The 13,556-nt window shown below is 35.3% G+C and overlaps 1 protein-coding gene across 1 annotated transcript; it reads left to right on the top strand.

The window, feature by feature from the left end:
- The first annotated feature begins 211 nt into the window (after positions 1-211).
- LOC117564179 (beta-1,4-glucuronyltransferase 1-like) lies at positions 212-1,920 on the top strand. Its single transcript, XM_034242847.2, has 3 exons — positions 212-1,005; positions 1,060-1,363; positions 1,425-1,920. Exons 1-3 carry the CDS (start codon positions 299-301, stop codon positions 1,596-1,598), a joined length of 1,185 nt encoding a protein of 394 aa, XP_034098738.2. The 5' UTR covers positions 212-298; the 3' UTR covers positions 1,599-1,920.
- The last annotated feature ends 11,636 nt before the right edge of the window (positions 1,921-13,556 follow it).

Below are 13,556 nucleotides of genomic sequence, written 5' to 3'. Positions count from 1 at the left end.
AATTAAAATAGTTTACATAGTAATCAATATCCTATTCAAACATAAATCTGTGATTATTTCTGATACTATTATTTGAGGCTTTTGAGCGATATCGACCTTTAACAAAATGTGATCTTTACTACAAATAATACATCATAATTTATTGACAAATTAATTAATATAATACTTTTTATATTCTTTAAAAGTTAATGACACTATCTCAACTCTATTCATACAAACGATACACAACTGCCTTTGGAATAATGTCATACTTTACACATGGAAAATTCGATTGAAAATAAGGAAAACTAATTAGAAAATGCTGCCTGTTTATAGAAGGGGTTTTCTGAAAATACTGTTTATTACAACCATTGGATTAGTTTTGATATTGTTCATAACACGCTCTCAGCTGCACAAAACTAAGAGGTCAGCTCCTTCGATTTACTTCAAAAGGCCACATTTACAGCTAGAACAGAATGGAGATTATTGGATTTACAATAATTTTATGCGATCCAAGACAAATTTGAAAGGAAACATGAGTCTCACACTTACCACACACGGCACCTATCGGGACTTTAATCATATGAAGTGGCTGCTTGTTCGCTGGAGTGCTCCGATCAGCATAGCTGTTTATGTGGGCGAGAATGATTATGAACAGCTAGTGGAGAGTCTGTATTATATAAAGTACTGCACGGTCTTTTCATTAAGTTGGCCCCATTGGATCTCCATGCAGTTGGTCTTCCACGATAAGCATATGCCACAATTGTTATATCGCATGAGCTCGGAACGTCCTCAGGGATTTAGTTGTCGGCGATCCAGTAACGAAGAAACCAAATATGGCACAACATTGGCCAAACATCGCTTAACCACTAAGTATCCATTAAATCTTCTAAGAAACGTAGCTCGTCTCAATGCTCAAACTTATTATGTGCTTGCTCTGGAGCCTGGAATGTTGCCTACGCGAAATCTTGCTGTGAAATTTCTGCAATTTGTGCACTTACAACCGACCTTCAAGACACAAAAAAGGTCAGTAGCAAATCGATCTAACTATTTTTTAATGCAATTCAATTCTCGTTATAGTGTATATTGCCTGCCTGATTTTCCACCAATGGGTGAGGATGTTACGCTCCCAAAACACAAATCCGATCTTAAGATACGCTTGAAGCCATATCTCAATGGAAGTATTACATTATCTCAATCTGAAACAGAGCAGTTAAACAACTTCAGAGCTTGGCTAGACAATCCAGTCAGAGATGGTGATATAGTAAGATACTCTGTCACTGACCAACCTCAGCTTTGTCCTGTCTACATAAGCAGCAATGCGTATGAGCCACTTTATGATCAGCGCTATGGAAATTCTACAAGCGGTTCAAATTTCATGCAGGTAAGTATACATTTTTTAAATTTTGAACTATTTCTCAACTATTTTCTATTCTTCTTTGCAGATGCAAGTTCTCGCTGGCCTTGGCTTTGACTTTGTTGTCCTCGACGGCTCTTTTATCATTCGCCGCCAATCGAATTGGCAAACTGAAGTCTCTACAGATGTCGCTGATAGAATTCTGTCTACCGTAGAACAAAAACACATTCGCGAAGTAATCAAAATGAATGTCTTGGCATAGAGAACTCCTTTTTTAGTGGCATAAACTTGAAGATAAAGCTATAAGTCGTAGATACCGAGTCAGAGTCGAACTCCATTAGATGCCACTTAATCAAATTGTCTGGCTGCTTCTTGACGCCTCTCGCTTTTGGCAGTGCATTTTATTATTCGCCTTTTTTTCGTTTCTTATCCCCTTTTTAATGCCATTAGCGGCGCACTATTTTAGTCTTATTTTTGGCGTCATTTTTCATTTTGCTTGGCATTGCGAACAGCCAAAAGGAGCGTGATAAGTAGCCAATCTATATATTAAAAATAGATCAGATAGTCGCTTTTCTCTATAGTATATTAAAAGCATTAAATAATTTAATAGTTGTCTCAATTGATTTTTTAAATTTTATTACTATTTTATAAAATTCATGTGGATTTCATATTAATAAAATATATTTTCAGCTGCTTTGAAACGAATATTTCGATTGTACGTAATTATGTTCACATATTATATATTATTCAACAACTTTCAACCTCTGTAATTAGCCACTTACTAAGTAAATAATCAACAGTTTGACACATCATTTACAGTTATAAGCAGCTTAAATTATATTCCACTTTTGTGTTTTGCATTATTATTTACAAAAGCTTTTGAATATTTACCGCAGAGCCTCTTTAAAAAATACCACGAAATTCCATTAATTTATTTGCGGTTGCATACAAAGCGAATTTTGTTCAACAACAAAATGAACTTTGTAAAAACAACTCGAGTTGGTCTACATTCGAATGTGTGACTAATAAATACTCATTATTTATAAATTATAGGAATAAGTTAAACAAAAATATGGATTAATCAGAAGAATAATAATATTTCTAAAAATGTATTCTAAAGTTTCTTTCTCAGCAAATTTAAAATATGTTATCTGAAAATTAAATTCTTCCATTCTTAGCCAATACTTCGTTTACAGGGTATCAGAGCCCAAAGTCGACTGCTCTTTACAACTAATAATTTAATATTTTATGCATGACCAGCAAAATAAACAGAAAATTGGTAACAGAACAAAATGAAAACATTTGCCCATTTACTCGTTCTTAGCAGCGCATTGTCTCTACCGTTACTTTATCTTTCTTTTCAGAACGGGGAAATGAAGGAAGGGGAAAAGAATGCAAAGCATAAAAAATGGGCGGCGCGTAACTTTGCTAAAAGTTTAGAGCAAAGGAAACTGAGCAGAAAAGTTAATATTAACGCTGAGCGACGCATTTCGCCTTAATTTTTCCCAATCTCACCGTCTCGCCCTTTTCTTGCAATACCTTCATGCTGTTGTTGTTACTGTTATTGGTGTTTTTTTTTTTTGTATTTCATTGTTTCGGCCATTTTGACGCCAAACACGTAGCCTTGTTTCTTGGTTTGCCCTTTGCTTTGTTGGGCAAGATCTTGTTAGGGGTTCGTTATTTTTTTTTTTTTTTGTGCTGAGCTTTATTTGCATATACTCTTCAAAATCGTTTATTTTCATTTTTTCACCCGCTTTCTTTGCTTTTCCATTTATATTACGAAGATTTTGTTGTGCAAATTTTCAACGCTGCGTTCAGCATACAAAGCAATCGGCACACACGTTAACAACAAAAGGATTCGAATGCACAATGCCCACAATTAGATGAGTTTTCCTAAAGGTGAATACAGCGATTTGAATGCCATTCTCGTGCTTTACTCACACATTTAAGTCTATAAAAGAGCTTTATTTTTATAGATTTACATGCGTGGCTGTAAATAAAGATATTACCAGTAGCAATAAGGTTCAATTCTGATCACCTAAAAATAGAAATAAAAGTGGTATTTGTATTTACTTTTTTGTGCAATCCAATAATTTACATTTTCGTTTATAAAGTCTTTTTATTAAAGCCTACATTAATAAATTACTAATCTGATATTAACTGTGCCAAACTTTTTGGGTGTTGCACATTTTTGAGACTAACAAGAAGTGTTAGATGAAAAGTGGATTTAAAAATTAATCCAAAATTTAGCTTCTCTTTGTGTTACCTCAGCTTCTGAAGGTTAACATGGCTTGAAGGGCTGCAAGAGTTCAGCTCAAAGTCGCACTCATTAAAGACTGCACATGCATAAGTGTGAAGGGATATGCGGAAAATGAGAAATGCAAATGATGAAATAATGAAAAAGCCTTTCCCAAAAACCAAACAAAGCCCACAGGCAGCGCGCTGCAGCGCAGGCATTAAAACAAAAAGTAGTTGAGCATATAAACAAAGTGCAGCCTCAAGTATGTGAGTGCGTGCGTGTGTGCAGCGTCTCTGTTTCGCATTGTCTGTGTGAGGGCGTGCAGTCAGTGTGAGTGTGTGTGTGTGTGTGTATTCACATATTTAATTATTCATACGCCCTGTCTGCCCACAAAGTGCAAAAATGCATGAAGACACAGCCGACGCCGATGAAGACAGCTACGAAGCTACGAGAAGGCGAAAGTTTTGCTGCTTGTAAACAAGACGCTGCAGCAGCACTCGGCTGCCGCTTGGTGGTATGCCATCGCAGTTCGGGGGGAAATTGGAAAGTAGTGGGAAACAAATATGAAGTTTCAGGCATAATAAAATTAACTTTTGTTTTACCATTTGCCTTGCAAAGTGTCAACAAATAATTGAAAATCAAATTGCTAAAATATTCCAATTGTGGCTTTCAGTTTTCACAAGCATTTCTGAAACCGATATTTTTCTTCCTTTACTGTGAGGCTCAACATAAAAATATGCAAATATTTTTCTAGGTATAAATTTGATTTAAATATTTTTCAGTATTTGAATATTCTGATTGTAATCAGGAAAAAATAGATTTATGTACATATTATTTTTTTTTAATTTTGTTTTCATTCTTCATATTATGTTTTAAAATGTAGTATAAATGAAATTTATTTTAATCAAATTCAGAAAGTGAGCTATTTTCTTGAATTTTAAAATGATATTTTAGAAATCTTAGCCAATTCATTGAAATTCACAAAAGTTATATTTTCGTATAAAATTCAACGTTTCTATTATTTTCTGCAACATCTAATTTATTTTTTATTCTACATTGCTGCATTGGACGTTGTATTTTAAATGGCGTAACTTTTAATTTTTCTTTTCTCTTTATATTTTGCGTTTGTCAGATGCCAATTTCTATTCGTCGCTTATTAACTTACCGATTTTATTCGTTGCAAAATTAGTCTGCTTGGATATTATTTTTACATTTTCCCACTTCATCCTATATCAAATTTAAAATTTTAAAGCATCTCTTAAGGTTTCCCCAGATGCCAATCAACTGCTTTGCTGTCAACGACAGTGTCTGCTTATTATCAACTATCAACACGTTTATCAGCGACGTCGCTGGCTATTTGTTGTACCCCGTTGTCTACTTTATCAGCATCCCTTTGGCCAGCTCATAGTAGTTGCCATCATCTCTCCATCTCTATCTCCATCTCCGGACTCCGCCAGTCGTTGCTGCATGCTGAGCATTTTTATGCCCTTCACACATCATTCAGCAACAAATTGCTGCGGGCGTTTCACATAGCTTGGACATTGCTTGAAATCTATTTGGAAGACAATAAGAGGAATGTCAACAGGCAACAGCTAAGCGTGGTGCGAGAGTCCTTGGTTCGTGTCCAGGCTGCGTTGCGTGTCCATTTGAGGCAGCACGTGCCGCGAGCATTGTACGTTTTATTATCATGAGCTGCGGCAACTTTTTATTATCTTTCAGCTCTGGTGTTCTGTTCTGCTCTGCTCTGTTCTGTTCGCTTTGCTTTCGTTTCATTTGGTTTCTTTTGGCTTTGCTGTTTCTCTACTCTACTCTAAGGATGGCTTTAACACTTTTCGCAGCTATCCTTAGCAACTTGCGCCGTAAATATGACTTAATGGAGTTTAAAGTAGTCGTCCGGCCACTCCTAGAACTCGTTTAACGAGCTGCCCAGCATTCACTTGACCCACGTCAAGTTTTCTCACATTATCGTAAAAATCAACTTTCAATATCCCACGTGTGTGTTTCTCTCTTTCTCCGTGTGCGAGGGAAATACCATAAAAATGGACTGCTTTTAACACAAATTGCAACACGTTTTGAAAAGTGCAACGAGCTAACAAAACGAGCGGCCTGCACTGCGTGTCCAGGATGAGTTACAGACACTTAAAGAAGCGAAGCGACGCCTCAACTTGTATATCCGAGTATGTCCTCACCATAAGAGTCGTAAGAGCGTGTTTACTTTTATGTCTTGCTCTGCTGGCCATACTAAAAATCTTGTGAATCGAGCAAACTTCATAGCTTAAGTCGTTAATACATAACAGAAATTCGCCAGAAAGATAACTATTACGAAATGATTTTTAAGAAGTGCTTCAATGCTCTATTTCAGTTTTATTATTTCTCACTAATATTATTATTATTTTCCGTTCATTTAGAAGGAAAAGCTTGTCACATTAAACAAAAAATCAAACTTGTATTCAACTTAAGAGTAAGTACTTCATCATAAATTCCATATTTGTGGACATATATTTATACTTACTTTGATTTATAAAAATAAATCAAAAACCTTGAAAGCAACCGGCACTTAGAGTCTAGCATTTTTGTAGAGCTTCTCGCAAAGAAAATACTTGACCGCCTTTATGTAAGTGTGTGTGTGTTTGCTGACTCAAGGTATGTTTTGTTTATAAAAATACATATACTCCTTTGTGCTCTTGGCATGAAAGAAGCGACAAATAAATTGCAAAACAAAATTCAATTACTAAATGCAAATCCAAGGCGCCTCTGCCGCCCTTTGGCCTATCGTTAAATGTGTCAAGAAGCCGCAAACCAGAAAGTATTTGCCATTTATTTACCATATTTTATATTGTATTTCGTTGAACGAGCCAAGTGTGGGGCGGCGCGTCGACATTTTATTTATGAATTTGTATTTATTTCTTGAGTGCTGCACACAATTATTGAGAAGAGTTGGAGAAGCCTCCTCTGGGTTCTTCTTCGCAAAGCAAAAACTTGGCAAACAACTACGGAAATTTGTTTTGGCATAGGGGAACAGGAAAGAACTTGAGAGCTGCCAAACATGTCGCCAGCCATGAAGAAACTATATGTATGTGTGTATTTATACCATATATTTTAATTCAAAATGTAATCACAACTCTATATTCATTAAGTGCTAAATATCTACAACACAGATTACAAATGAATATTCATAAATTACACCAAAGTTAAATACAATAATTTAATAAAATACAACCACAACTCTACTTTATTTAAGTACTGAATACCCAGAATGCAGATTTCAAATTAATTATTATCAAATTAATTTAAAAAAAGTTAAAATTTCTGAGCCTATTTAATCAATATATTGTGCAGTTTGTCGATAATAGTCGTAGCTCCGTAGATACTTACCCAACAAGAGCTTAACGTGTTATTATCAAATTTTAGTACTCTAGCCTCGTAATTCGTTTCTTCAGTCACTCCCCCATTTCTCAGAAGCCATGCCTTACTCTCTGTCTGCCTCGCTATGTTGACCACATATAAACAACTCTAACGCCAACGCCATCGCTAACGCCATCGCCATCACCAACACCAACAACAAACAAACAGCCAACATTTAACAAACACGAGCGCTGCTTAAAACTTTTTCCAGCCAGTTAAAAAAATACCACTAAACAGAACAACAAGAAAAAAATATAAAAATTCTAGTTGAGTTTGAGTTTTTCCGACAGGCACTGGCCTCAATGCACATTTCAATTGCTCTGCGGATGGGTTTTTATTTTTCCTCTGCTTTGTTTTTTATTTTTTTTTTTTTTTTACTTCGTTTCCAAAGTTAATCAAGTGCTAAATTAACTAAATTGCACTTAGTCTGCGCCACAAATTGCTCGCGGTCCGATGGCATTTGAATGCGGTGGCGTATGCGCAATATGCCGTGCATATATTAAGTATACGCCATGTACAGCCATTCAAAACTGATTAAAAGTCTGCCGCGAATAGTTTTGTAATGCGAATACAAAATTAGTAGCTTACTAACAGAAAGTTGAGCGAGTTAAATGTCGAGTTTAAATTGAAAAATCCATTTTAAACGAGTATACGCAATTATAATTGTCGAAATTAATTAACTGCGATGAATAACTTTGCTGTGTAATATAAACATAAATGAAACTCAAAATGTTAGTATAATTTAATGTTTAATATAAATAAAGTACTCGAGTCATGCTGAGTAAATTAGGTATTGTTATTTGCAATCAACGCTGATCACAAGTGCTCAAAGCTCATCAGTTGTCGCCTTCGGTTGCCACCTCAGAAATCAACGAAGCGCATAAACACAACAGCAATTGTCATAATTATACGCCTGAGCAGCTGCGAATGACCAGCAATAACAAAACAAAAACAAAAACAAGCAACATAATGGAGGACTTAACAAGTAAACATCCTTGGCACAGGCCTTAGTCACAGGTCTGAGAACTCTGTGAGCTTTCTTCTCGTTTTTGACGCCCCGTCCCCAGTAAGTTGTTTACATTATTAGCTGCTTTTACGCTCGCCTGACCGAGATTTCCGGGCCACGCCCCGTAAACTGCTTACAACTTGATTCGAAGCAGCTTACGAGCATCTCAGCCTGACACAGCATGGGGGAACTGCGATGAGCTGAGCCAAGCTGAGGGGACAACTGTTCAACTTGTTTCAGTCCCTCAGCTGTCGGAGGGTATTTGTGGCTTAGTACGTGCTAATTATTGCATAATGATTATGTTTCATTAGCTGGAGAGAGGGAGTGTTTAAGGGCCACGTAATGTGCAAACTTTTCTATGCATTTTTCATGGCGATTTTCCTTTTGCGGAAACTTTAAGCAAACACTCTATGCTCAAAAGTGCAAGTAATATCCCATAGTTAGCCAGCATGCGACTTCATGAGTTTCCCCCTCACTCTCTCTCCCACAATGACACATTTTAATAAAAACCTGTAAAATTTTATGCGACTTCGCAGCATTGCACACACACACACACTCTGAAATTCTATATATAAACACCACACACTGAGCAGGCAGCACAAAATGAAGTTGGCAGTTGCATAAAAATGAACGCAGCACAAAACCAACAGTGGACTATATTTAAGTACTACCATATGTAACATACATATACATACATACATACGTGCATATCCGATAGAGTTGGAGCAGAGTTCAAGATCTGCAATAATGCACAGATACAAATTGGAGACGCGTTGCGATTGATTTCAAAATGTTAATGAAACACAGACATTGATTAAAAAAAGTTATCTTAATGAAAAATAAACATAACTCTTATAAAAATTAAATATTTGTTTTCATCTAAACTAATTTTCTTTTAGAATCAAAATTTTAAATCTTAATATAATTGACAAGTATTGTAAGTTTGCTTGCTGAATTATTTTATTATTAGTGTTGATCAAGCTTATATTGTTTTTATTTACATTTTTTACTTTAATAATATTTGCAGATAATATATGCAATATTGCAAAATATGTGCTTAAACGAAAACTTTTTAATAATTACCAAATAAATAATAAATTTTTAAATTAAATAATAGAATTTCGAAATGTATTTTAAATCATATTGGATATAGTCTTATATCCATTACAGTCATTGATAATCAATCAATTTAAGTCAAATACATGTATTCAAAATTTTTTTCAGTGTATTGGCTATAGTATATATATAAAGTAACAACAAGTGCAACTCATGGCACACTTCGTAAGCAATTTTTGCTGTGCATTGAGCTGCAAATAAAACGCCACGCTGCACATAAATGTCACTAAATGCGCTTGCAACATAAACACACACACTCAAACACACACACAGTCGCGAGAATACTAGTGTAGTAGAGAAGAAAATGACACAGACATATACGTTGGAAAAAACAGGTGTCACATTGTTGTCGCTGTCTGTTGCACTGTTTTTATGTCATTTTAACATTTCCTAATGTGTGTGGCATGTTATGCAACCAAAACCACAATACAACAACAAAACTTCTATATGACTGCAGCAATAACAACAACAACAACAACAGGGAGATCTTTCCAACAGTCGAAATATCGTAGACAAAAGTTTTAAGCAAAAAGATTGAGGCATATTCGCTTCCATTACGACCGACATTACAAAGCACTCACATACAAACTATGCTCTCTCTCAACTAAGTTTTTGTGGTTTATGTTATGTTTTGAGTGGTTGCCACAAACAAATTTAATGCTATTTGATGACTGTGCAGAAGCTGGGCTAGATTCACTAGGCCAACATTATCTATGGATGCAATTTTCACGACTTAACTCAGGCAAATACAATAAAATATTCTTATGTTTGTTCTTTATTTAAGATAACAGTGAGAGTAGCAAATAGATTGAATTTTATATTAAAATCTATTACAATAATAAAACGAATGACGAACAAAAGTGTCTTGATGATTTTTTTAGGAATATAATAAATTTATATATTGGAAAATTAAAAGTTTTTAAAATTATTTATTTATGAAGTGTTTATTTTGGCTACTAATTATTTCACTAATTTCTCTCTGAACTTACGAATAAAACTTTATAGCAAAAATGTACAGAAAATAAATTTTTAATGGCGGTTAAAACCATTATTTTATAGTCTCGAATTTCACATAATTTTTGTTTAAATTATTCAATTGACATTTACATTTACATACATTTAAGTTAAGTAAATTATTCATAAAAAAATAATTTTAACAGAAGTTAATTTCTAACTGACACATAATTTATATACATATACATACATAGTATATATACTTGTTCAATTCCTCTTTCTTACTATGACGTATATCTTAGCAATCAATCAAAAATGTGAGAACTCTGAAAACGCCTGGCAATTGCAACAATTGTCGATGAACATGTGCATCGATGGCAGAAGCAATTGGGAAAGCATTTCACAATGCACAGAGTTCTCAATTAGCCCAATAAATAAGCAAATAGGTTTGGCAATACAATTCCGTTAGTTTTCTTGGCTATTGTGAATGTCAACAAGTGTTTGCCGAAGTGGAGATGCGAGAAGCTGAGCAGAGGAAGATTTCTGTTTCAGTTTCTAGAGGCGGATACAGTTACTACAATGAGTAACAAAATCCAATTTCAAACAATAAGAATTACAACGATGTGTGTGTGTGTATGTGTGTGCATACACACTTAATGCAATTTAAGTCAAATTTAATCAATGCATAGCATAAGCGACCCACCAAAGAAACTAAACGAACCCAACTTTCAGCATGTTTGAACCAATCGAGCTGCAGACATGAAGAATAGAGAGCTGGTAGGAACACGCGGCAGGAGCCAGGGGACTGCAGAGTCAATAGAGTAAAAGTTATGCCTGACTGCCTGGCTGAATGGCTGACTGGCTGAATGCTTCAGCTGCACTGCTTCTGCTCCTGCTCCTGCTCCAGCTCCTGTTACTGCTGCTGCCTGTGTTTTGGGCCGCCTGCAATGAGTGGAGTTTCGCTTTAGTTGTAGTTGCATTGTAGTTGCGGCAGTAGTAATCAAAAGTAGTTTGGGCCATAGTCAACTGAGCCTTAGTTACCATACGGAGTATCATAAGGGTTCGAGGAGCGGGCTGCGGACTGCGTTAAGCAATTTGCAAAACTAAAAACCGGAGCAGAGTTTAGGTTTAGGCATTGCTTTGGCAGGCTGTTGAAACTTTTGCGCAAATACTCGCAGTACGACAACTCCTACAAAATGCGGCATATGTGTAGAAAATTATTTGCCAAAATGTTATAAGTGAGCCACGGCAGGAGGTGGCAAACTGGCGGGAATGAGAGCTAAGCGAGGCAGTCAAATAGCGGCAAACGTTGCTTCAAGTAGTTTAAAAATGCTGTGAGCATTAAGAGAACATAATAACTTAATTGAGCTTGAAACAACGGACTGCTCATTAACAAGAAAATTAGAAAAGTGGGCTAATATTAAAATCCTAACAATATGTTACATTTTCCCGACATAGAATAACTATTTTAGTTTTTCGTAAATATAAAATGATTTGTGAAATTTAACGTACAAGTCTGCAATAAAATAAGAGACTTAAAAATAGTTTATATACGATTTTAAAGCATCTTTTTATGCACATTATTCATTACTCACTAAAGTTAATTCTTAAACAATATTTGGCATTTTAAATATAATAAACAATAAATATAGCAATATAAATAAGCAGTAATGTAGCCTTGCTTTAACATTGATATTCAAATTTTGCTATTATGTACTAAATACTAACTAATCAATTATTTCTATCAACAATAAGCCAATGCTTAAATTATGGAGCTCATTAGGCAGTTCTTAGCCAGAACTTTCATAGTTGCACTTGATTTGAGAATGGCCATGAATCTCTTTACCACATGCAGTCGAAATCTGCAGCAGGCTTTGTTTATGGGCGGAAATTACATGACTATCAAAACATAAGCGCCAGTTGACTGCTGTTGCACCAGTTACTATGCCGATGGTGATCCCAATGCCTGTGCCTATGCCTATGCCCATGACTGGCTGCACAGTGCCTACAGCACTGCCGATGGCTATGCAAATGCCTCTGTGGTCATTGTGCATGCTAACAAGTGCGTACTCCAGCCCGACAAATGCCCCACAGCAGACAGCAGTCAGTAGACAGTAGACAACCGAACAGACAGAACAATGAACGTTGCAGCAACTGAGCCCACTGGGCGTATGCAGCATTTTGCATTAATTGCCTCGGTCAACGGCCATGAAATGCATCGGCCAGAGTCCAGAGTCAAGTGTGTGTGTGTGTGTGTGTGTGTGTATGTGAAACCGAATATATTCCCAAGGATGTTGTTAATGCCAAAAGCCAAAACTGTTGATGCAAGAGTGTGAAGAGTGTGCATTAAGGTAGCACTTAAGCAGCTTGTGTTTGTATTGCATAAATATTTAAGCTTCTCAATTGAATTGTAATTGAATAAAAGGATTTCCCTTCACTTGAAATATAACAACAAAGGGAATTCGATTTGCGAATGCATGAGCATGTATATATGCTATGTGGAAAATCCATCTTAAGGAAGCTAATTAATTTAACCAATTATTCTCCGGAGTCATTGAATATTTGGATGCTAACTAACTCGGTTTGAAAATTGTATTTAAATGCATAACAAAAGGTTGCTTAGTAACTGAAAGAAATCAATGTGTAATGATTTTAAAGAAGCAAATATTAAATGATTATGCCACAATAAGAAACTTTTATGTAAATTAACTATAAAAAGCAACTATAAGAAACAATGCTCTAAATTTTCCAAATAAATTTATGTTAGTGTATATGCAATAATTTAATAAAATTTACATTGAATTTTAAAAAAATAAATCTATAATTAAATGCAACTCTCTCATCAATAACCTTGTATTCAAATGCAAAGCAAAATATTTTTTCTACTTTTTTTTATTTAATTTTTATTAAGACAATTCATTAATTTATTTCCAAATTTCTTAAAACCTTTCTTTAATGGATTTACCACTGTTATCTCTAAAAATTTCCCTTTGGCTTTTTTACTAGCTAAAATGTTCTACCAAAATATTTACCAACTATAGAAAAGCTCACTTATTATCCTACTTGCCAACAACCCTAAAGAGCTTAAAAACATAAAGTTCCCGTCTTGCTAAGTTGGTAACAGACGTAAACGAGCTTTCGAAGCTTCAGCCAGTGTATACACAATAAATAATATTCCAAACTTAAGAAACGCGAGATTGCCAAGTATGCATTATCCAAAAGTTTTGAAGCCACGACAAACAGGCAAAAAGACAAATATATGGCAATAATTTATATGCAATATTTACTGCGCTATCAATGTTATTATCAGCAAGCATAACTTGAGGTAAAAAAGAACACAAACACAGGCACAAGTGCACACAACATAATGACACAGAGCAAAAAGTTATTAACATAAATTCTTACGCCACGAACACGGCATCGAGTTGACTCAAGAACTTGGCCGGGCCAAAAACTTTGCCACCACAAAAGTCAAAAGTGTTGCTGCCCCAACACTGGGT

Source organism: Drosophila albomicans, chromosome 2L, assembly GCF_009650485.2.
Source record: "Drosophila albomicans strain 15112-1751.03 chromosome 2L, ASM965048v2, whole genome shotgun sequence".
Taxonomy (NCBI): domain Eukaryota; kingdom Metazoa; phylum Arthropoda; class Insecta; order Diptera; family Drosophilidae; genus Drosophila; species Drosophila albomicans.
The sequence above is the reverse complement of the archived record's forward strand: the minus strand, read 5'-3'. Positions and strand labels throughout refer to the sequence as shown.